Raw genomic sequence first — 26,101 nt, 5'->3', positions numbered from 1 at the left:
GCATTTTGACATTTGTTCTCAACACCAAACTTATTTAGGGTTGTCTTGCTGAAGAGTATACTAATAGTTACTTGTATTAAATTTTAGACTTTTGCCTGCGACAATTACTAAATGTTTGAAGCTATAGTGAAAAAATGGCAATTAAATTTCATGCGTCCTAAGAACTTTTCTTGATTTATCTTCATCAAGGACGATCAAAACCAAATATTTTATAGCCAAGGATACGAACCAAAACAGTTGCAATCAATCCCAGTTTATTCGGAAATCAGCCAAGTTTTTGGTTAATGAGGAAAACAGTATTTTAGAGCACGTCCAAAAACTCGAATGGCTTGGCACTTCGTGGGATTCAAAAAGGTATGTTTTTCTTATTCCTGAAAGAAGAATGAGTAATATACATGGATTCATTGAATTCTATATGTCGCATTTTCTGCAGATCAAAATTTACCGTTATATTTTCCACAGTGCAAGTGTAAATACATACTACGATATTCATCTTACCCTTTTTGTCTGCAATATACCACAAAAACACCCACCAAAATACCAAGGATAGTGCAACTTGTACATACTGCTAAAATAATGCTCACTGAAATGAAATTGTGAAATAGCTTAAACTTCAGCTTCTGTTCTTGTTCTGTAACACATAAGTATAACATACGAATCTATATCTGATTTTTGTTCCTATTATTTTATTTATCTTTATATCTTATGAAACCTTGAGTTCTTGTCAAATAGTCTATCAAACTGTTTAGAAACATGCTTAATTAAAAAAAAAACTAAAATCGTACCGACAGTTTACACTAGTTTGAAGTGGATCTTTTGGTGTTTAAGATATATCTAAACGATATCAATACAAAATATAAACTCTAATGTAATATTTAGTTGTAAAAGAAATTAACGCCTCCGATAATTACAAATATATACATTGAAACGAACTCTTTTAAACATAATTTCCTCCGATCAAAATAAAATATAGCGTTTAACAATATTATCTATTGTATTCATGCATATTGCTATGCAATATTTCAGCAAGCGTATATATTTCAGGATTTTAGTATGATAATATAACGACTAAACAACTGTATTGTTCCTCATGATTGCTGTGCATCTGTTTACGACGAGTCATACTGAACACTGATATAAAAGCCAGTCACTGGGCATTTTTGAATACATGAATATTTTCACACGGTCACTTCAACAAACAAACACTCTTTCATAAAAAATATTATCGTATGGACTTTTCTGTGTGTTAATTTCTAAAAACAATTGTACAATTGTTTTTAAAATAGAAATGTATTACCAAAAAATACTCACAAGTACTCTCTTCACCAGATATTGGTATTGGTACTAAAATATAAAAAAAATAAAGTCTTATATTTAAAATGATAAAAAAATCAAAATCAAGAAAATCAGGAGAAACCTTTTAATGTGTTCTCAAATATTAATATGGACATTTTCAAGAAAATACTACAATACCAAATGTCATTTTTATATGATAGTATGAAATACCTCACAAGCCGTTGATCTCAATACAATTCAAGGCAGTAGGCCTTGTTAACCCCAAAATGTACCCATTGTTAAAATTGTTCTTATATTTTCACTATTGAAAGGATATGGGTCCATGCATTATCTGCTTAAATCTTTTTGAAATTCATCGTTGTATTTTATTTGAAGAGTATATTGAATATGATCCGTTTAAGGGTAACCATAAAAACGGTCGAAAACACTACTAAGCATATATCATTGTGTGTTTTTGCACATTTTCGTAAAATGAATATTCGTAACTGTTCAAATGCGAAATAGGAACATATCTAAGAGTTAATGTAATGGTTACATTAACAGGGTTTGTCATTTCGGAGCTATTTCTGGGTGACTCTGATATATGGGTTTTACTCATTGTTGAAGGCCGTACGGTGACCTATAGTTCTCAATTGCTGTGTCATTTGGTCTCTTGTGGAGAGTTGTCTCATTGGCAATCATACCACATCTTCTTATTGTTATATTGATATAAATCAATGATTTATTATTAAACAAGTCGAACATTTTTTATCCCTCAGATAACACAATATTTTAAATTTATCAGAACTGGAGGCTCTAAAGAGCCGGTGTCGCTCACCTGTGTCGCTCACCTTGGTATATAAGCATATTCAACAAAGGACACACTCCAACATCATTGTAGACGAGAATATAATTAAGTACAAAAATCTTTGTTTTTTTTAACTGATACTGCTGATCATTGAAGTCTGTTTAGTTTCTCTCTATCTTATTTAGTTTTTGCTCCCAACACAAAAGAGGGTAAACAAAATTTCTAATTTAAGGGCAATAACTCCTATAAAGAGTAACAGTATACTAATTATATCGTCAAAATTTGACTTGTTAGTAGATCTTGTCTTGCTTCTCATTTTTGATTATTTAAGTTTCTATCTATCTATTATAATTTTTATCATATATGGCAAAACGCAAAAACCATTATGGTAAAAATCGTCATTAAAGGGCAATAAGTCCAATCAGGAGTCGTAGAAAAATTTCCGCCTTTTGTTTTAATTGTAGATCTTGTCTTGCTGATATTTTTGTTTATTTAAGTTTCTTTCTACCTATTATAAGTTTTAAGATATAAGACAAAAACGCCAAAAAAATTTGTACACATCCTTATCAAACAGTAATAACTTTAATTAGGAGTCAACTGAAGATTTCAACCATAGATTTAAATGTAGAACTTGTCCTTCTGATCATTTTTGCAGTTTAAAGTTTCTCTCTATCTATTATAGTTTTCAAGATAAAAAAGTGGTAAAATTTGTCATTTAAGGGCAATAAATCCTACAGAAAATGATCTGACAATTTTGACGTAAATGAACAATTAGTAGAGCTCAACATTCTGAAAAATTTTATCCCTTCAGATTTCCTCTATTTATAACGGTTATCAGAATAATAGACATGCATTTTACTCCATATTTTCTTTTTTTAGCCACGTCGGCTATCTTTGTTGGCAGGCGGGGTCATCGGACACATTTTATAATCTAAATACCCTTATGACGATGAAATCATCCCTTCGTAAATTTTACTGACGCCATCACGAGTTGGTTGACCGTTATGGAATAACCGTTTCACAGATGATATCGGATATGTGCCTTATGTCGTAATTAAAATCCACTTCCTTTTTCACCACGAATGTGACCTACCGAATTAGACTATTTACCGGATTTGTAATAACATGAGCAACACGACGGGTGCCACATGTGGAGCAGGATCTGCTTACCCTTCCGGAGCACCTGAGATCACCCCCAGTTTTTGTTGGGGTTCGTGTTGCTTAGTCTTTAGTTTTCTATGTTGTGTCTTGTGTACTATTCTTTGTCTGTTTGTCTAGTTATTTTTTAGCCATGGCGTTGTCAGTTTATTTTCGATCTATGAGTTTGACTGTCCCTCTGGTATCTTTCGCCCCTCTTTTATGGCAAGTTTAATTCTATTTGGCCCAGTAGTTTCAGAGGAGAAGATTTTTGTAAAAGTTAACAGACGACGACGACGTACGACGGACGACGGACGCCAAGTGATGAGAAAAGCTCACTTGACCCATTGGGCCAGGTGAGCTAAAAAGTTTTCGTTAAATTCTTTCAAAACATTTCTGAAACACGTTCTGTCTTTTAACTATGAAAATCCCAATTTTGATATGGAATTTGACTGTTTAAAATTAAAAAAAATTGTCAAACAAGTTGTCTTTAAGACATAAGAAAAAAAAATGTGGACAACATTCATATATACTTGTTTCTATAAAAAAACAATGCAGGCTCTCTTTGCATTACTTTGTGTGATAAAGAGCAAATTGTATGGTCCCAATAATAGCAGTAATTAAGTGTAAGGAAAATCAGTAATATTCAGTATGGAACGATTTCATGGATTACCGTTGTGACGAGTTGACCTTTTTACATTAAAATACGTTACTTTGGTATCCTTTTTATTTTTTTCGTATGTTATCAAAAACACTTAAAATTGGTAAACTAGAGGCTCCAAGTAGCCTGTGTCGCTCACCTGATATTTTTGTTTACAATTGATGCATGAAATAATGCAACTGTTATACTTTTGCTTTACTTTCAGAGATATAAGCCAAAAACTGCATTTTACCCCTATGTTCTATTTTTAGCCATGGTGGCCATCTTGGTTGGCAGGCGGAGCCATCGGACACATTTATAAAACTAGATACCCTAATGATGATTGTGGATAAATTTGGTTAAATTTGTCTCATCAGTTTCAGAGGAGAAGATTTTTGTAAAAGATTACAAAAATTTACGAAAATTGTTAAAAATTGACTTTAAAGGCCACCAGCTCCTTAAGGGGTCAATTGACAATTTTTGTCATGTTGACTTATTTGTAGATCTTACTTTGCTAAACATTATTGCTGTTTACAGTTTATCTCTTATCTATAATAATATTCAAGATAATAACCAAAAACTGCGAAATTTTCTTAAAGTTACCCATTCAGGGGCAGCAACCCAACAAAGGGTTGTCTCATTTGTATGAAAATTTCAGGGCAGATAGATCTTGACCTGATGAACAATTTTATCCCAGTCAGATTTGCTCTAAATGCTTTGGTTTCAGAGATATAAGCCAAAATCTACATTTTACCCCATATGTTCTATTTTTAGCCATGGCAGTCATCTTGATTGGTGAGCCGGGTCATCGGACACATATTTTAAACTAGATACCCCAATGATGATTATTGCCGAGTTTGGTTAACTTTGGCCCAGTAGTTTCAGAGGAAAAGATTTTTGTAAAAGTTAACGACGGACGACGGACCACGGACGCCAAGTGATGAGAAAAGGGCAGGTGAGCTAAAAATGATCATTAAAGAAATTTAACTCCAAGAAGGAGTCGACTGATGATTTCTGCCTTAATTTTTTTATTTCTTTTTTTTGTTGATCGTTTTTTTTTTGGGATATCTAAGTTTCTATTTATCTATCATGGTTTTTATGATGAAATACAAAAACGCAAACACTGTATAATTAGATATAAGAAGATGTGGTATGAGTGCCAATGAGACAAACTCTCCATCAAAGTAACAATTTGTAAAAGTAAACCATTATAGACTGTATAAACTCCATTTAAGGGCATTATATTCAAAAGGGAGTCGTCTGATATTTTAGGCCATTCAATTGATTAGTAGATATCGTATTGCTGATCAAGTTTTGCTTTCTTAAATCTCTATCTAGTATCTATCATAGCTATAATGTGCAAAACAAAAACGCAAATGAAGTGAAAACTTCATTTAAGGGTAACAGCTTCAATACAGAGTCGTCTGACGATAAATACGTTAATTTGTATGTAGATCTTGTCTGTCTTGTTGATCATTTTTGCTTTTACAGTTTCTCTCTATCTATTAAAATTTTCAAGATGATAGGCAAAAAGAAAAATATATGAAGGGCAATAACTCCTTTTATAATTCGTATTTCAAATTTGACGTAAAAGAACAATAGATTAATATCAACATTCTGAATATTTCTGTCTATGTCAGATTTTCTCTATTTACTGAGGTTTTCAATTAATAGACAAAACTTGCATTGTGCCCCTATGTTTTATTTTAGTCATGTTAGGCATATTGTTTGGCAGGTAAGGTCATATGACGTTTCTTTTAAACCAGATACCCAAATGATGATTATAGATATGCTTGGTTTAATTTGAATAAGTGGTTTCAGAGGAGAAGATTTTTGTAACGTTTAACAGACGGCGACGACGAAGTACGACACACAACGGAAGACTGATGCCAAGTGTCGAGAAAAACTCAGACAAGGTGTGCTTAAAAGGTCGTTATGTTAAAAGAGCAGAGTAAATACTAAAAATAATCATTCATATTTTTTTATCATACATACCACAACAGTCATCAATTGAAACAGAGTCTGTTCCTTCTGTGGTCATTCCCTTAGGACATGAAAAACAGAACGTTTGCCCTTTTTGATCTTGATATGTTCCTTTGTCACATGACAGACATTCATCATTTGAACAGAAATGACCAATGCTACAAGGTACTGTAATGAATAGCAAAGGATTGCAGAGAGGAAAAAAATACATATATACACGTAGCAGCATTCAAAAGACAGTGTTTGATATAAATGCGTCGATGAAAGAGTATTGTAAGTTCAGTAAAATATATGAAGTTAAGACAACGCGCGAACTGTTACATTGTAATGTGAAATTGCGAGCCTAGCTGCATTCAGGCAAAATATTTGATATGGTAGGAAAAAATATACAAATAATCAATACCAATGCAGAACAAACCAAAATTATTTTTGACAATAATATTGACAACTATTTTGATTTTAAAGCCATATAGTGTTTTTTATAAAGAATAATCTACTTTGAAAATACTATAGTTTTTTAAACACTGTACAATTAAAACAAGCTAAACAATTTAAACAATTATCAACTCATAGGTCTTAAGGATATTGTTACTCAACGACCCACATTTCAGTGAGTGCTTGCATCTCATATATCCCAGTGAAATTAGGAATATGGATACTACCGAAAGCAGAAAGTTTGCCCCATATCTTGATCTTTTCCTTGATATTGACACAGGTGGACGACTTCGAACTAAAATATATTACGAATGTAATATTTTCAACTTTTTTCAATCGTCAACTCCCTTTTTCCCAACAGTATCATACACTTTGCCCACATCTTATGGCATTTACATATCTTAATAGATACGTTACGATATTGTATGTTCACAGCATACGGACTTCATAAGCAGAATTGTGCATCTCATACACAAAAAAAAACCAATATTCAAACAGATTTATGAGGACGAAAGATTGAAGTCGAATGCTTACCCTTCTACCGCCTTCTTTTTGAGTTTCGTTTCCTCATTTCTTTGCTTCTAAATTGATCTATGAGATTTGTATATCGGTTAATAAACTCATTATTGCTACCAGGATTGACATTTTTCACTAGGCGCGCGTTTCGTCTACAAAATAGTACCAGTGACGCCCAAATCAAAATAAAGAACGACTTTGAAAGACATTGATTACCGAAAATCCCATTCTGATTTTTTTCAGTCTTCAAAAATCGCAATAATAATTGCAATAATTTCTGAATTTAAGGTAATACATAGATCGAAAACAAAACCAGATATTTCGTTTGCAAATAGCTGTTCATAATATATAATAACACCTATTAACAAAATTTTATTGAAATAGCTTTGAAAAATATTTACCGCAGTATGCAATAACAGGAACTGTGCCAGATGGACAATTTAAACTGATTTCAGATGTAGAACTATTCTGTACAATCTTATATATGATACTATTGTGTGGAAGATCTAACTCAGTTCCGTTTTCCAATTCTTTAAGTTCTGTGACGGCGTCTCCGAATCCATAAACACAGGTCTCTAATCCATCTGTAAATTAAATCATACATTAGGAACAGTCACATCGAATTAGTTTTGAGGAAATTTGTTCCTGTCTTTAAGTTATTTATGTAAAAATAAGGAAAGGTTGTATGATTGGAAAGGAGAAAACTATCTATCGAAGTTCAAATAAAGTGGAAGTAAGCAAATATAGGCATCCGTACGGCCTATATCAATGAGAAAAATCCATATCGTATAGTCGGCTACAAAAGGCCCCGAAATAAAAAATATGAAACAATTCAATTTAGAAAACTCACAGTCTAATTAATAACAAAACTATTAACGAAAAACATATACGACAGATATGAACAAACGAACTACAAACACTGTTCTGTTGTGATATCACATTGCTAGCGTTTGTATTGATGTATTGATCATTGTAAAGATTTAATCACAAGTTAAACTAAAGCAAACCACGTCCACGTCTTTTTTGAAACTGTTCCTGTAATGACATAATATAAGATATTTTGATACATGTACTGTTCATCTTGTTATTTTTAATACTTACGCGTAGTTGTATCACATGTTAATTTCACTGTAAAACCAACAGAAGAGTTAGTGTCTAGATTCTTTTGTGAAATATCGCAATTTATAACTTCATTGCTTGATATGGTACAGATGTTTGACGTCACACATGTAAGTTGCTGGGCAGCTGACTCAATTCTAGCCGTAATGTTGTTTTTGACATCGGCAGTGGATGAAGTATCGCATCCATCCAAGTCGTAATACGCTGTGTGATTGACGTGAATTTTTGTTGATTGGATAATCTCTGAAATTATAATCAATTATTTACACATCAATATCTTTAGATAAATCAGCATAAGATTTATTTTGAGATCACTGATGATGATTTATTCGTTCAGCGTATGTTCACTTGTTTTTGTTAATATGTCTTTTGATTGAGTCAAGTCATTTCAATTGATATTTTATAGTGTGGTTTTCTATGTTGGGATGTTACACTATTGTTTCAGGTAAGGATGAAGGTTTGTACCTTTTAAAACGTTTAAACCCGCTGCCATTGTTTGCACCTGTCCTAAGTCAGGAACCTGATGTTCAGTGGTTGTCGTTTAGTGATGTAGTTCATAAGTGTTTCTCGTTTCTTGTTTTTTTATATAGATAAAACCGTTGGTTTTCCTGTTTGAATGGTTTTACACTATTCATTTTTGGGGTCCTTTATAGCTGGCTGTTCGGTGTGAGCCAAGGCTCCGTGTTGAAGACCGTACTTTGACCTATAATGGTTCACTTTTACAAATTACGACTTGGATGGAGAGTTGTCTCATTGGCACTCATACCACATCTTCTTATATCTCTTATAAGAAATCCTCCATGATGTATCATCATGGCGTAGATATAGCTATGATCATCATTTTGATACCTTTAATATTCATGGTGTTTCAATGAGTTACCTTCCATCGTTTATGCTATTAAGTAACATGATCGGTCATAACTATTAACCTTCAACTTTTAAACTGATCATGGTATCCTTGTATATAAATGTTTTGAAACATCATTTTGATTTACACAAATAACACTTTTATGCTAGTATCTTGGATACTGCGAAACACTCATCTTCCCAACGATTTGGAAATAAGAAATATTAACCGATATATATTTCTTTCTTAAACTTTTTCTTTGTCAACAAAGGTCTTGGAAATAAGAAATATACACTGATATATATTTCTTTCTTAAGCTTTCTCTGTGGCAATAAAGGTTTTGACAATACATTAGAAAGATTGCAGGAATTTACAAAAATGTTAGATAGCAAAGTACACTACAACAAACAATAATTCCGACACCTCCGAAAACATTCGATTACCTTAAACCATAGTATTGACATTTGTCCTTTTTTGTTTTGTTTTTACTTTTGAAATCATATTAAGGTTGTCAAATGACAAACATATTCAAAGCATTAGACGATCTGATTACCTGTACAGTGCGGTAGTCGACCATGCGGGTTATTATTTGTCTGAAAATCCCAGTAGTAGTATGTTTCATTTCCGCACACATATTCTTCTTTGACATCGTGGTCAAAGTCGAATCCTTCGTCGCAGCTTAGTACACATGTAATTGTATTGCTGTTGTTTACACAGGACAAGGTAGAGTTGCTTGGTTCAACTAACTCTGTACATTCTAAAAATAAGATAGTGAGCAAATTATTTTATCATATAGCATATATATGTTCATGAGATCAGGACATAATAATTTAAATAATTAGGAATGGCATTAGTTTCATTATTTTATTTTACTTTTTATTGCTGTAGGTAATTTATATCCTTGACTCTTGTCAACTGGTGCTACATTTTATGAATATTTTATTTCAAATCTAGTGTAATCAGGTTAACAATAATAAATGATTTGTGCTAAGATCATCTATAACAATTAACTGATAATATTGAACCAACAATACGCATTCAATACTGTTTGATCTTTAGCATTTCAAGGTCAAAGGAACTGGCAGTACCTCGACAAGATTCTAAGCTGCATATTTCGATTTCTGTATCTAATCCTTCACACAGTTTTCCTCCATTATCTGGAAGGGGATCTGCGCATGCCCGCCAACGTTGGATTGTACCATTACCACAGCTGACAGAACATTCTGTCCAATTATCCCAGTCAGACCAACTGCCGTCAACTTAAACAAGGAATTTATCATTACATACAATTTTATCAAGAAATTTGCTCAAAATGAAAATATTCCTCTTATAAAAAATATGCTTCCAAAGTTTGTTATATACCTTCATCAGGAACGCTCGAATAAGATTTTTAAACATTGACAAACACATGAATCCTCAAAAGCCTAATAATAAAAGACAATAAATTCGATGAACAAATATGTGATAAAAATTAAGTATAGACATAATAAAATAAAAACTAATTCCAATTTTTAATTATGATATTGTCAGTATTACATATTTCCCCATTAATCACCTCCTATTTTCAAATATTTAGGAATTGAATAAATTGACCAGGAATCTAGTGATGTCTTTAAAAAGAACCTACCCATTGTAATTTCACATAACTCTCCTGTATACCCATAGTCACATGAGCACGCATAATTATTCACTTCATCTATGCAGGTTGCATTATTCTGGCAGACATGTACAGCACAATCATTAATATTTGTATCACAGTTAGTGCCTGTAAAACCAACATCACAAGCGCAAGTGTATCCCAAAAGTTTGTCAGTACAGCTTCCATTTACACAAGGATTTATTTGGCAGTAATCATAATCTGTAAAACAATAACCACATGTTTCATCGAACTGAGTTCGATTAAAGATGTCAAAGTGATATTAAGTAAGCGATTATCGTGTTAACAAATATTACATATACCTATTAAAGAATGTAAATGCGTCTATCTAAAAAAATGTAAGCCATTCTGCCTGAGATCTTTAGGTTATTATGCAAATCATAAACATAAGCAATTAAGGTTCTAAAGTTAGTAAGGTAAAAAAAATCACAAGCACTTCTCTGGTCAACTTTGTTTTAGTTGTTGTTAAATGGGATTTGTATTTTATTTTGTCTCTTTTTGAATAGTTCCTTTTTTTAAAATATGGTGTCCAAATTATAGATGAATCTTCAAGAGGAGCTAAGTTATATAACCATTGCCAATGAAAAAATTAAAAATAAATATATACTTGCCATCACATTTGGATGGAATATTTATGTATGCATTCATCAGATTGCTATAAACAAACTCATTCCAGTTGACGAATCCCGAAGACAAACCTTCACTTTTACATTTCGAATACAAATGTTCATTATTCATATACGCTTGCTGGGAAACTATGCTAAACTGTGAAATAGTTCCTATGAAGTTATATCCTGTAAGAATAAGATCATGAGTGTAATTCACTTTGAATATCACTATTTTAAATTGAAAGTCTTTCCAATGTAAAGGGATAACAATAGTTGACAATGTAAACCATGCAATTTAGCTTTGAAATCTATATAATCTTTTCAAACGAGAGGCAAAAGATCTCAAAATGGACATAAACGAAAATAAACTGACAACGCCATGGCTAAAAAAGAAAAAGACCAACAGACAAATAACAGTAAAGAAAACACAACATTCATATCTCAAAAGATTGAGCAACACAAGCCCCACCAAACACTGGGGTGATCCAATGTGCTTTGAAAGGGTAAGCAGATCCTGCTCCACATGTGGCACCAGTCGTGTTGTTCATGTAAGCATACAATCCAATAGCGTAAGTAAACGCCAATTTAATAATAAGAAGAAGTAGTATGGTTTCCACTGCGACAACTATCTACAAGTTATCAAATTTCGTAGATATAAAAAAAATAACTTAAGCTTAATCTTAGGGCTTAAAAAAAACTAAGAAACTTTATCGTATAGCAAGTTAAAACAAGACCCTTCCTTACAAGACCAAATTTAGGACAATTTATAAATTAGAAAACTAACAGCCCGATTAATAAAAAATGAATATGGTACACAAGCATTTAAACACTATAATGCCTTTGGAGGTAAACCTACATTGTGACACTCATTTAATAGCATTATATATTTAAAATGTTATTTTGTTCTATACTTTTTTTTTAGGCCAGATCTTTATTAACGAACTTACAATGTCGTTTGCAAAGAATTGGCGAGGAAAAACACTATGTACTTGCGGTCATGAATTTCAAATGATATGACATAAGAAAATGTGTTATGATAGCAAATGAGACAATTTTTCAACAGACTCTAAATCACGTGGATTCAAATAAAATTGTTGTGTTTTATTAACCCAGATTCCTATCTGTTTAAGTGTTGAATCATAGCTAATATTGCAAAATCATTTCTTTTAACAGCAAGACAATTTTTGATTTCACTGTAATATTTTTTTTACAATTAAAGAATTCAGTCAAAACAATATCTTTTCAATTATGTCTTTTGCATAACTGTATACATACGTGTTGGTTCCAAAATTTACAAAGTTGTGTACAATATTTAATAAAAGTCAACTGATAATCTAGGTAGTTTTATAAGGACAACTAAAGGCTTATTAAACATATTTTTTTTTACATTTGCCTACAATATTGAACCTACCTCCTAAAGTTATATTTAAGTCAAGATCTTGAGTAAAATTAACGTTGTTTTCATATATTTTATGCAGTTCTCCATCAACAAATAATGAAATATCATTTGTGTAAACATGTAATGTAATGTGAAACCATTTCTTTGACAAATCAAGACCATCAAAAGCATCAGATGAGTTTCTGTCAAAATAAAAAAAAAATTGTTATAGATAATGCATATTTTAAGGTTTTTCTTGAAGTAAAACACCCCGACGAGGTGTGCTATACGACAAGAAAAACCTTAAAATATGCATTATCTGACTTATATACCGTCAACAAATATTATTTTCTGGAAAAATTTACAGTATTTCCATCCTATTTTACCGACCACATTAAAGTGGGATATTCTTTGCTGGTGTGTTCAGGTTTTAATACGCCCTACGGCTCATTTATAATGTGTAATAAAACTCACTTATTAATCTAGATATATAAACGATAGAAATCATTGTCCAGTTTCAATAGAAATATTGCTGTAACTGCATGAAGCAAGACACAAATGAATTGTTACGGTGTATGAAAAATAACAGTCACTTTGTAAGTAATTTATTGTATCAACCTTGTTCATGAAAGAGGGATGCTATGTTTTTTTTTGTTTATTTTCATGACATTTTTATCGCAGAAAAGCAGATTATTTTTTCAACAAAGTTTGAAAAGAACAATTCAGTCAGAATAATTGTTTTCTCTCTTTAGTCTGGTAGTGCCACTTTTTTTTCTTTTTTTTTTATAAAACTCAAGAATCAGGATTAAATATTTTATCCCCTCCCTATTTTAAATTACGTGGGTGTGATTCTATAGAAAATAAGAACATTTGTCCATTTGATCATTAGATAGAGTAAAAGGTATATAAAGATGTAAAAAAAAGAACTGGCACGAAGAGAGCACGAAATCATGATGCATGTACATGTAACACGAAAAACGAATATCTATATAGGTCAAAGTATATTTTCTTATATAATGTGAATAAATAAGATTTTCACAATCCTACACACGAATTAGTTAAATCTAGCTTTTTTGTGAAAAGTTTTGCATTATTAAATTCATCTCACATAGTATCCCTTTATTGTAGACATAAATTAACTAAACTTCACATTATTTGTTTTGAAAGTTAAAATGTGCGTCAACGGCAATTATTGGTATTTCAGTCCAATAAACGGAGGAGAGGATTGTTGCTGTCTTAATCCTGTTGAACCCTCAATTGGCAACCACACACGATAGCGATCAAACGAATTAAATGTTTAAGTAAATAAAAGTTTGTATTTTAAACAAGACCTTATACAGGTCATTATTTTATGCCTTGAAGAAAATTTCATAGAAACTTGGTATCGTCCGGGTTGAAAAAATGACCTGTCGTTCTGAAAGAAAATAACTCCATGTAGGTTTATAAACAAATATAATAATATAAATATGTGAATCAAGTGAAAATGGATAATTTCCCTCCAGTTATTTTATTAACGTTAACCCTTACCGACGAAAGTGAATCATTTCTGGCTTTGTTTACTTTTCGATTTTACGTGAAGATGCAATAAAGAATATGGTTCCCTTCACTGGCACATCATATCATTTCCGGTTTTGATGCATAGCTTATAGTTTTAGGTTTTGTGATCAATATTCGTAAGCGTATTTATTGATAAGTAAAGCTGTCTAGGTTCATTTAACAAAAGAGTTCTCTACTTCAAAATATCAAATTAAAATAAGTTTTGTAAAAAAACAACACTGGAATGCAAGAATCATACATACGTGTTAATAGTTAACAAATCAGACGTCAACTCAATGTGGTCAGATGCAGAAGAATCTACGGCGAAAAAAGTTCCTCTGCATGAAGTTTGACAGTGTATATGAAAAGTCATCACAAATGGTGTTTGAAGTGGAATATCACTTATTTGCAACTCTGTGTAAGCAGGTTCTGTGCTGTTTGGGAAAACAACATCGTAATCTGAAAAACATCATTTAACATGATCCATAACAAATCAATTGGTATAACAAACTTTTCTTTAGCATTTTAATACAGTATATGCTCCTATAAACGAAAATCTCATGTTCAATGATTATTTTTTACTTTTATGCTTTGAATCAAATTAGGATACAGAAACCTAGACCTACATCAACTTCGACATGTTCGTTGAATAAGTAAATCTGAAAGTCATCGATTTAAGTTAAGATCAATAAATCTAATTATATTAAAACAACTTAAATTTGTATTCATTTTTACTTGTTATACTAGTATCAAAATGTGGGTTGAATTTGTAACGTAACGACTAATCAAGTAGATATTTGGAATCAACATTTGGAATAGTTTCAATATTAAATATACACCCGCAATTCCGATATCTCACCAACACAAAAAGATACATTGTCACTTTTTTCCATCAATGTAATGCGATTTCCTAGACATTGTTTACAGACTGTTGAACCATAGTTGCTCTCGTAATAACCAACATCGCATTCTACACATGGTGGGATACCAGTCAAAGACCAGGTACCAGGTTCACAAGCATCTGCAATACAATTAACGCAGTTAATTTGTGCTGTAACAACCCTATTTATCTACTTATTACTTTAAACTATGCAAATGTATATGAGTGAATTAGTTTCTGATTATCTAATTTAAATTAAATTAAACAATCAATGCAAAAAATATTTCAAGTCATTGGCTAATATTTTTCTCCTTCATAACCGACTTCGAATCATCATCATTTTCTAAATTTCTGTGTAGAAGCATGTAAAAATTGATTTAGAAGTTCAGCTAAATTTCATACGTGTCAGCCTAATCGAAAGGAAAGGATATATTGTATCTATTCATGACACAAAATCGGTATGTGCACAGCAAAAAAACAAAACAAAAAACAAAACAAAACAAAACAAAAAACAAGGGCCATTATTGCTGTTCTTCATCTCAAAACCTAAGGGAGGCCTTCAACACGTTGCAAACAAAAATGTTATTATTTACTGTCGAGAAATGGGAAGTGGACAATTGGAAAGTTAAAATCATTAGATTTGTCATAGATTTGTTTAAAAAAGTCAACATCAAGTAAAAATCAAAGCATAAAGCAGACCTTTCAGATTTGGTTGCAGGGACAAATAAATATAAATGAGATGCAATCACTCAATGAAATGTAGGTTATTGGGTAAAAGGATATCATCAATATATATAAAAGTGAAATTAACGAAGTTCGAAAAAAGGCTTTTTGTTTTTTGTGTTTGAGAAAGCACCATCGGCTTCATATGAGTATACAAATGATTCGGCCAGTAGGTTGCCCCTTTTCTAACCACTAGACTTCAGACTGACTTTCAATCAATACATCAATCCACACAACAGACAACAGACAAAACTAGTCAATATGACAGACTTTCGATCAATTTTTTGGACTGCATCTAGACAACTTAAACTAAAATCTGTTTAAAACTTACCCTCACAATTTATCAGTTAAAACAAAATAAATTGAGAATGGCAATAAAAGTACCTTCACATTCTGATACACCTATAGCACCAACTCTGGCTGTTGTCTGAGTATACGGACATGGAATGCAGTCATCTTGAGCAAAATTTGGTTGGTATGAACCTCTGGAACATGTACTACAGGTTTTTGAACTGCCGTCATAAAACGTACCTGCTGGACACGGCACTAATAAAATATAATTACATTACATGTATGTTTCATTATAATACGTTATTTTGATTGGCTAACAGCAAGCTCGTGTCATTCTATAATTAACCTTCATTTCCAAATGAAATGTAACATTTTATTGATATTAAAGAAATTTCTTGGTATTCCTAAACGGAAGATTTTATACACACAGTAGAAGAAGTATACTTAACAACAAAATTATTTTCATTTACCTGTGTATAATATGACGCAGGTTTCTTCAAAAGTGATGATTTCCTAAAAATTGTTTGAAATTTCAGAGTGATATCATACTTTAACTTTGTTTAAACCTGTTTATTTACTTTTGACTTTAATTATTTATCCCTTGTATTTTTTTATTCACTGTGTATTTGCATTCAGGTGTCACAGGTCAAATTTATTCGTTCATTGTGTGTTGATTTACGTTTTTTTGATTGAGTTAAGCCTTCCAATTGATATTTTATGGTGTCTTTTTCTATGTTGTGATGTTATACTATTGTTTAAGAAAAGGGAGAAGGTTTGGTATCATTAAAACGTTTAATCCCGCTGCAAATGTTTACACCTGTCCTAAGTCAGGAATCTGATTACAGTAGTTGTCGTCCGTTTATGTAGTTCATACGTGTTTCTCGTTTCTCGTTTTTATATAGATTAGAACGTTGGTTTTTCCGTTTGAATGGTTATACACTAGTAATTATTTTGGGGCCCTTTATAGCTTGCTGTTCGGTGTGAGCCAATGCTCCTTGTTGAAGACCTTGACCTATAATGGTTTACTTTTATAAATTGTAACTTGGATGGAGAGTTGTCTCATTGGCACTCATACCACATCTTCCTATATCTATGGTGACACGAGCTTTCACAATACAGTGCAGAGATAAATAAAATAAAAACTTGATAGAAATCGTGTTTTCATGATCCTATCGAAAAAATATAATCATAAGTATTGAATGCTTCTTTTAATAATTTTATAGGGTTGTAAAAGTGTTGACCGTGCGTACATTTTTAGAATGAAGCGCTTGCGCGCTTCATACAAAATGTACTTCGGTCAACGGTTTTACATCCCAATAAATTTACAAAAAGAAGCATTCAATTCTTAAATAAAAGGATAATGTTTAAAAGGCAAAATAGGGGAAACAACTTCATGTCTATAAAAAAAACTCGATAAATGTAATTATATTATCTCTTTCAGAACAGGTTAGACGGCGTAATTTATCTGTTCGTTCATCTCAAGCCCTAAGTTGTTTTATGGTTACTTATTGGTTTTATTTTACAAGCAGTTTCGGAAATATTGAAAAGCATACAAGGGATTTATGTCCTACTAACGATTATTCTTAAACTTTAAAACATTTCAAGTTTAAAAAAAATATAGGATCAATTGCATTATAAAATTGTCAAGATATGTTGTTTTTTTCAACAATTCTAATAATCTTGTAAAGTTACACATAAAGTTCAAATACTTTTGACAGGGATATATTGACTTAATTCACAGAAATTAGTTTCAAACACATGCAGATACCGAACAAGAAATGTAAGTCCATCATGTACATTTTTGTGATTGAGTACTCATACTTGTTAAATTGTAAATACATATCAAAAACCTGATGACGAGATTCCCCTTTTTTCTAGATAAAAATATTTTCTTGTCACTTCTTAATCCGTTTTCAGCTACGTGTATAAGTAAACGTTTGATGACTTTTGACCTTTTGAACTTTTGATTTTGTCATTTGTTAAGAGCTCTTTCTTGGGGTTCGGTATTTTTGTTACCTTTTTTATTACATTACTGTACTTCTAATCCAGTAAAAATAGAGAAACGTCTCTGACAATTCTATGCCTTTTTACATCAAGAAGTACTTTGTGTTTATATGGTGCATTATAATATTGAAATCAATGTTCTAATCGGTACAATTCTTAGTTAAAACCTACAATACACTTTCATGTAAGAAAAAACTATTCGCATGTACCTTTTTCGTATTTCTGATAATAAAAATATGATCATTATATCGTTGTTGGTTTCTTATCGTTGGGATGCTGTCTCATTGACATATACTCGACGTCTACTTTATTTGCACCTTTAAGAAATTGTAACTTTAGTTAAAAACTGCCTATTTAGAGATTTGTTTTTCAACGAAACCAAATAAAAATTACGAGCCACGATTTGTGTATCGACGTAAGTATTGCACGTAAGAAACATACATGATATTTTGAGCTATATTTTAGTGAGCATGAAACTTATATATTCAAGAAAATCTTAAAATTTGTTACACCAAATTCCATTCGGAAAAAAACCTGTTCATGAAAACTGAAATATTTTTATCAGACTCCAGAGATATTTTCACACAAACAAAATTCTCAAGACTAAAATAGGTTACTTTTAATAAATGTTTAAACGACAAAATATTTGTTCGCAATTTTTTTTTTTATTAATGTACCAAAAAAACTTATTTAAGGATGTTCGCTACTCTTTTTCAAAATAACAAGCTTTTTAAAAGACCGTCACTGTTATAAATTGATAGTATAAATAAATAAAGGAACTAAAAAAGCAGAAAAAAATTAAGGGTCCGTGTGCTTGTTTTCGAGATATAAACCATATATAATTTGGCGAGATATAATTCTCTGTAGTATTTCATACGTTTAACATTGGCACCCTTTTTCTTTAAAAAATTATGAAAAAATAACAAGGAATTTATAGCATTTTCAAATATGGATCTTTAAACTATGTGTAATAAAATTATGAAAAGAAAAGTAGGGGTTTGTGGGGATTTTTTTTAATGGCACTACATGGATAAAACCAGAGGATTCCGAATATCTGGCAAAAATTCAAAAACAAGAAGGGCGAACATCCCATGGATTTGTATAGTAATATGCTATACAAATCCTTGAACATCCTTAAAGCAAATTCTGTTAATCTGAAAGTAAACTTTTTACAAAATATCCTTTTATTTCATGAATGGAAATATGAAGATAGTGATCATATAATCTCAAAAGCTGTTTTTTTTTGTAAAGAATGTAGTTTATCTGATATTCTATATATATGTATAAAAAATATATTACAAAATATGGAAATTTAATGTGAAATGAATGCCGCATTTGATTAGTCACTTACCACAGGCAATAATAGTATTGAATACAGGCACAGAATTTGCAGGGCAATCTAGAAGTAATTCATTTGATGTCATTTCTAGAAGATTAGCGTACTCGTCATCGCTGGTGAGAGTAAAGTTGTCCGATTTTAGATCTGTTTCAAGGGAATTAATAAACTCTGTAACAGTATTCACTTCAGCTTCATATTGCTGTGATGTAAGTGAATCATTTCCAGACTCGAAATAAATTTCAGTGTTGATGATCATGGTATCTGTTGACCTTTTCTTCTGTTTTTGTGGACAAATCACCTGTGTTCAGAATGATGAAACATTTTGTAGAATGCAAAGTTATCTTGGGCATGCAAAATAAAAAAAAAAAGAATATTTGTGGATGTAAACATTAACTTCTTAAGTTCTTAAGTGATACTACGTATTATTTTCGACGATATAGCTAACGTTGCAATTTGAATAGAGATACAACATGTATACGACAGGTGTCACATGGCGTACAGGATCTGCTTACCTTCCGGAGCATCTGATGCTATCCCTAGTTTTGTTTGAAGGGAGTTCGTATTTCTGGTGCTTTGGTTTTCAGAGTTGTACTTCGTGCATTTTAATTTCTCAATTTATGTGTTCTACCGGTAGTAGTCTCGTCTAGCCTTTGTCGTGAAATCCGTTTTTGATTTCCGAAATTTTAAACTTGGTAATTTTTTTGGAGTTATAATTTAAAAGACAAATGGTTAGCAAATTTGTTGATTGTCTTAGGGTTATATCAGAGTTCATTTTCAATCCACTATTGCGTGATCCCTAATTATCTAATATATCTTATCACCGAGTAGGGTCTTTTCTGAAATCACCCCGGTTGTTTTTGGCTTCGTGTTGCTAAGTCTTAGTTTTTGTTGAGTTTTTTCGCTATTTTTTGCAATGCCATGGTGTTGTCAATTTTTCTTCGAGTTTGAATGTCCCTTCGGTATATTTTGCCTCTCTCTTTTGCTTATTGAAAAACTGCTCCAACAGAGTTATAAGGGGAAAGAACTGAAGTAATTATGGTGACAATCACGAATTTGTACTCGATACGATGTGTTTTAACAACTCACTAGCAACATATTTTCGCGGTCTTAGATCGTCAGACACGAAATAAGCCATCTGTTCTGCAATTTTACCGATTGTGTCCTCCACCCAATTGTGACATTTGGACTGTGTAGTCGTATAGCGGGTGACGTATTCATAACAGGATACGTTTTCCTTGTCGATGCATCCGGTTTTGCGCCTTTCGGAGTTCACGCAATTCCCACAGCTTTTTGTTCATTACTTTAATTAGTTTTCTAATTTGATTTACTAAGAGTATGAGATTTTAACATCAATAGATAACTGTAGCCATAAATTAAAGATCAGTTGGCAAATGATTCATGCATATTCAGATTAAGAATCATAAATGCAATAGAAAGAACGCGCACGGTCGACTGCGGTGATTCCATTTTGTCTACCATTGGTAAATGAAGTTCTGTTCGATAGGAAGAAGAAAAAAGTAAAATAACAAAAATACCGAACTTCGAGGAAAATTCAAAACGGAAAGTCTACAATCAAATGGTAAAATCAAAAGCCCAAACACATCAAATGAATGGATAACCTGACTTGGTACAGGCATTTTTTTCTGTAGAAAATGGTGGATTAAATCTGGTTTTATATCTAGCTAAACCTCTAACTTGTATGACAGTCGCATAAAATTCCATTATATTGACAATGTGTGAACAAAACAAACAGACATGATAGGTAAAAATGTCAAAAATATGGGTACAGCAGTCAACATTGTGTTATAATCCTAATCACTATAAAACAAAGAAATATATTAACAAAGAAAAAACAAAAAGGTATAAACACAAATCACACCAACAAAAACGAAAGACAAGAACACAAAAATTTACCAAAGCACAATAACTCAAGGACGGGATGTATAAGTAACAAGCCACGTCAAATGGATATCACCAAAAATAGACTAAACAGTAAAGGTAATAATTTACACAGACAAATAAAAGAACACTATAACATGTAATTCAGATGATAAATAACGTCAGTACCTAAAATCTATACTCCAAGATCATCGTGTATTATTTGTGAAGTTGATACGTAATATTTAGCAACAAGGTCTTGGTATCTTCTGATGAACTTGTTTAGAAATATTTTATCTTAAAACAGTTTATCATAGGATTCCGAAAAAGTTATTGCAAGGGTTTCTTTTTGCTCAGAGAGGGAGAGAGGCATTCACCTTCAACATGGGCGTTGTATTTAACGTAAATGCATGGATCCTTTAGTAAGATTCAAATTATATTTCCAAAGAAATACATAAAGTCTAGTTTGTAATTCAAAATACTGTAAGAATCTTTAAAATTGCCCTGTAAAGAATTTTACAGAAAATTTACGCTTTGTTCCAACTGATTATAATAAATCGCAATAAGTCATTATTGAAAAGTATTAACACAAATACTATGAAGGAAAAATTAAATACCTTTACGTTTCCAATATTGCATTCAGGACTCCTGCACATTTTCTTTACCATAAACGATTTGGAATTTTGAACTGCAGCCATAAAACTTTCCTTTATCTCTGCCTGAGTTTCTGGATCGTTGCAGTTTCCCGTGAAATAAAACTCAGCTGCCATTGTAACATATCTACGTGTTGAGTTTGCTGTTGCTAAAAAAAATAACAAAACACTGTACATTTTATTTAGATAGTATTTTGTTAGCTAAAAGAGGCGAAAGATAGCAAAGGGACATTCCATCTCATTAGTCGAAAATAAACTGTCAACGCCATGGCTAAAAATGAAAAAAAAGACCAACATTCAAACAAAAGTACACAAAACACAACATAGAAAACTAAAGACTGAGCAACACGAACCCAACCAAAAACTGGGGGTGATCTCAGGTGCTTTGGAAAGGTAAGTTATCGCAGCTGTACATGTGGCACCCGCCGTGTTGATCATGTTAGTACAAACCCGATAATATGTCTAAATCAGTAGGTCACATTCGGGATAAGGGGATGGGATTGTTGTTACGACATGTTAATAACATATTATCAGTGAAACGGATATTCCATAACGGTCAACCAACTCGTGATGGCGTCCGTAATATTAACGAAGGGATGATTTCAACAACACCACTTTGAACTCTTGGTTTGATTGCTTCCTTGTGAGCAGCAACCCTCTATCAAGGAAATCATGATAGGAAATACAAGCCCTGGAATATCGTACCAACTGGGAGAAATATACTCCGTATGAAGGCACTGCTGGAATGTTGCTACATAGAAATAGAAAGTTCACAATTATGAAGCTGAAATTATCTCTTTTGTCGTAAAGTTTTGTTTTCAACAGACAATCATTGTCCATTTCATGCTGTTTTTCTATTATTATATTAACTTCTTCCTTATTTTGTTCTTATTCTAACAAATCATCCTACATTTCCTTTATTGAATTATATATACGTATATACCTTTTGTAAAGCCATACTTACGATAACAGTCTGACAACTTTTTGTGATTCGTCCAAATTCCATTTTCTATGCAAACCATGAAATTTGGTAACGAAACAATTACAGAATATCCATGAGAACACAACGGGTGACAGAATCGTCCACCAACCCACACGTCACACGCCATAGCTCCATTGTCCGGTGGTACAATATCTGGACAACCATTTGATACTGAAATTTGAAATTTGTTTCCAATCTCGTTTTAAGTGGTTTCAGAAACATTAACATTAGCACATAGATTAACGCAAGTTTTCCAGTTTATTCTTTTTATGCGGTCTCAATTATTTCCGAATCAACTACTTCTTATAAATTATCTTACCCAACCCATTTCATGTAAAACGTTTATAGTTTGGAACATTAATCAAGGGAATCAATATTGTAAATTCAGAAATTATTGCGTGCATTTATTATTGCGATTTTTTGAAGAATGAACAAAAATGCTAATTTAATTATTGCGATTTAAGGCAATGCTACACAAAGCTATATGTACAAGATATCAGAATGCGAGTTCTTAAGGAATTGCATTATTCGCAAAAATAAAAATCTCGCAATAATTTCTGAATTTACAGTATAACATTTGAAAAAGAGAGAGACGAAAGATACCAGAGGGACATTCAAATCATAAAATAAACATAAACTGACAACGCGATGGCTAAAAGAGAAAAAGACCAACAGACAAACAATAGTACACAAAACACAACATAAAAAAAATTAAAAACTGAGCAAAAAAGGAGCTCTTAAACTTGGTCCTTTATTAGGCCTTTTTAACTTTTTTTTATTCGAGTGTCTCTGATTAGTCTTTTGTGGACGAAGCACGTGTCTGGCGTATACAATTAATCCTGGTATCTATGAAGATTTATTCCTGCTTGGTACAGGCATTTTTTTATGTAGAAAATGGCCGCCATCGTAAAAAGCTGTAAATAAAGGCAACAGTAGTATATCACTGTTCAAAAGTCATAAATCGATTGAGAGAAAACCGTAATAGCGTTTTAATAGTGTCTTTTTTTTCTCATTTTTTCTTTTTGCTTTCATTCCATATTTATACATTATTAAATAAGCATACTGCTATATTATCCTATGTTTGATTTAGAACGGTCAAATGCCGACTGCTGTCTCCCTTAACCATAAAATAAATCAACACACAAATAAATACAATAACTTGAAGTGAAGATAAACAAATAGACATTATATGTACATCATTGAAAGGAGTCGAATGACACAACAATATTATAGTTTGTTAAACTCTTCTATGAACAGGTATTATCAATTAAGCTTTAATAGTAAAAGTAATCACATATTGTGCGTCAGTGGTATAAAAAACAGATGGAACATTATGATGATTTTTGAAGTGAAAACGCACAATTTCGAACTTTTAATGTGATGTTCTTTTGAGAGGTCAATAGCTTTATAGGTCGTCAGATAAATTAAAAATTTAGATTAAAATTTATTTTAAGATAGCACAGTGGTCAGTAGATTCTTAAAATTAACTAATGCTAGAAAAATAGACAGAACGTGATAGAAATGGGTTATATTACCTGTATTTGCCAAAATGTATCTTATAAAATAATATACTATGTGTGTATTCGTTTAAATATTTGGATTTTTATTTTATTATTTAAACAATAGATGAAATCTTACGTTTACAGAACGGATGGAAATCCATAGCCCAATTTGCGTAGGGATCACTTCCATTTCTATTGCAGTAGGTGTTGTTTGTACCGACTAAAACGGAGTTATCTTGACATGAGAAAGCACATTCAGAACCACGCCTTGTTCCTGTACAGTTTAACTTCATATAAGGTCGTGGATATAACTTAGGACATCTCAGTTCTGTAAAGAACAATATTAAATAAATGTATATTGTGTTAATATGCAGAATGAAATAATATAATTTAAGATATAGTACAAAATTGTTTAATAAGAAGATATAATTGAATAAGAAATACAAGTGGTCGGAACGTAGCGTACAACGAAACTGTGTTTGTCTTCTACAGATAAAGGTTATGGTTTTTAAGTTCTAGCGCTGAAGAAGTATAACCCAGGGCAGAAAATTTACAATCCTGCACAGAAGTTATAAAATCAAGCGTTTAAAATGTAAAATGAGTGCTGAATATGTAAAATTTACAGCGCTAAATATGTAAAGTCTATCGCTGTAGATGTATTTTTAGTCGTGTGCTGCAATAGTGGACTACATCATTGAAGATATGAATTCAAGAGCAAAATTTTCGAACGGTCGCTCTAGATGTTAAGTCCAGCGCTGGGAGTGTTTAGTCCACTGCTGGAAATGTGAAGTAAATTGCTAGGGATATATATAAAGTCAAGTACTATAAATGAAAAGTCTAGTAATGTAGGTATGCAAAATTATTTTGTTCTGTGTATAACGGGTCAACCGGTGCTGTTATGAAATTCCGTTTAAAGTAGTAACAGGGAAACTCTTGGCATTCTCATCTCCCCCCCCCCCCTAAATAATCTCAATTGTCTGAATTGATACTTATAAACTGGACTTAAAATTTACAACGCTAGAATTTTCATCACCAGCTAAGTACTTTAACCTTCTGTGCAATATTTTAAAGCTAAACTAGAGGGCTGAGCATTTTCATTGTCAGCGCTTGAGAACATAAAATTAGTTGCAGCGCTAGATTTTACACCCGCAGCACTTGGGTTTACATATTGACCTCTAGAATTTAAATCTTCAGCTGTGGATTTTTCATTTAGAGCAGTAGCGTTTACATCTTCATGTTTTGCCTTGATGACACATTTTAAGAGTTATATTCATACTTTTGCAAATTGCTGATATATGCATGGCCAATCTTTGAATTAGATTTGCAATAACGTTACTAAACTCCACTAAAAAGATTTTCAATATGAAATTATAATGAGAATTAATAAGTTATTTTCTTACGTTTAATCACAATATCAAATGAACACTCCCTTCCTTCATTTCCTGCTAAATCTTTAACTGTATACCTGACAGTATACGTATTAACTCCTTGTTCGGATGCTGGTGGTGGACCTATTATTTGTGTAGGTTCTAATCCCTTGTCTTTGTTGTCTATTACTACTGGTTTGTCCCAGGAGATAAAGGCAGTGTCTTTATTATCTCCAGGATAGAACATTAAGGTGTTTGGACATTGTTCAAAAGAAGGTGGTTCAACGTCTACAACATGAAAAATAAATATTGAAACATCTGTGAACTTTTTTTTTTGATTTTTTTTGTTTGTTTGTTTTTGTTTTTTTTATATTTTGTTTTCACTTTTAATCAAACTTACAATAAACGTGCATTATCGGTTAATATTAATTAATTTGTACGAGCGTTAGAAATAAAAAGATAATAATCACGATTCGTCAGCTGTCACCGTTGTGTGCATTTTACTTATAAAGGGGCATTAGCTGTCAAATTCATGTTCGCCGA

The 26,101-nt window shown here is 31.9% G+C and overlaps 3 protein-coding genes across 6 annotated transcripts in view; 1 reads left to right on the top strand and 2 right to left on the bottom strand.

Moving 5' to 3' along the window:
• The window catches only part of LOC127708917 (sushi, von Willebrand factor type A, EGF and pentraxin domain-containing protein 1-like), a 271,696-nt gene that overhangs the window by 21,113 nt on the left and 224,482 nt on the right, over window positions 1-26,101 (bottom strand). The gene's annotated exons all lie outside the window — the stretch shown is intronic.
• Window positions 1-26,101, top strand: part of LOC127708921 (protein jagged-1-like) — a 151,264-nt gene that overhangs the window by 49,304 nt on the left and 75,859 nt on the right. The window lies entirely within an intron of this gene.
• Window positions 1-26,101, bottom strand: part of LOC127708919 (uncharacterized) — a 203,217-nt gene that overhangs the window by 106,879 nt on the left and 70,237 nt on the right. For all 3 annotated transcript variants that reach the window (XM_052214093.1, XM_052214094.1, XM_052214095.1), the window contains exons 9-16: window positions 25,592-25,846; window positions 24,328-24,519; window positions 22,672-22,860; window positions 21,672-21,856; window positions 19,189-19,474; window positions 15,927-16,088; window positions 14,799-14,960; window positions 14,203-14,398 (exon numbers count right to left, since the gene is read on the bottom strand). In XM_052214093.1, coding sequence (XP_052070053.1) covers window positions 14,203-14,398; window positions 14,799-14,960; window positions 15,927-16,088; window positions 19,189-19,474; window positions 21,672-21,856; window positions 22,672-22,860; window positions 24,328-24,519; window positions 25,592-25,846 — 1,627 coding nt within the window. The remainder of the gene's footprint in view (window positions 1-14,202; window positions 14,399-14,798; window positions 14,961-15,926; window positions 16,089-19,188; window positions 19,475-21,671; window positions 21,857-22,671; window positions 22,861-24,327; window positions 24,520-25,591; window positions 25,847-26,101) is intronic.

This window comes from Mytilus californianus, unplaced genomic scaffold (assembly GCF_021869535.1).
Source record: "Mytilus californianus isolate M0D057914Y unplaced genomic scaffold, xbMytCali1.0.p SCAF_7, whole genome shotgun sequence".
In the NCBI taxonomy this organism is placed as follows: Eukaryota; Metazoa; Mollusca; class Bivalvia; order Mytilida; family Mytilidae; genus Mytilus; species Mytilus californianus.
Note: the sequence above shows the minus strand (reverse complement) of the source record. Positions and strands in the feature narration are given on the sequence as shown.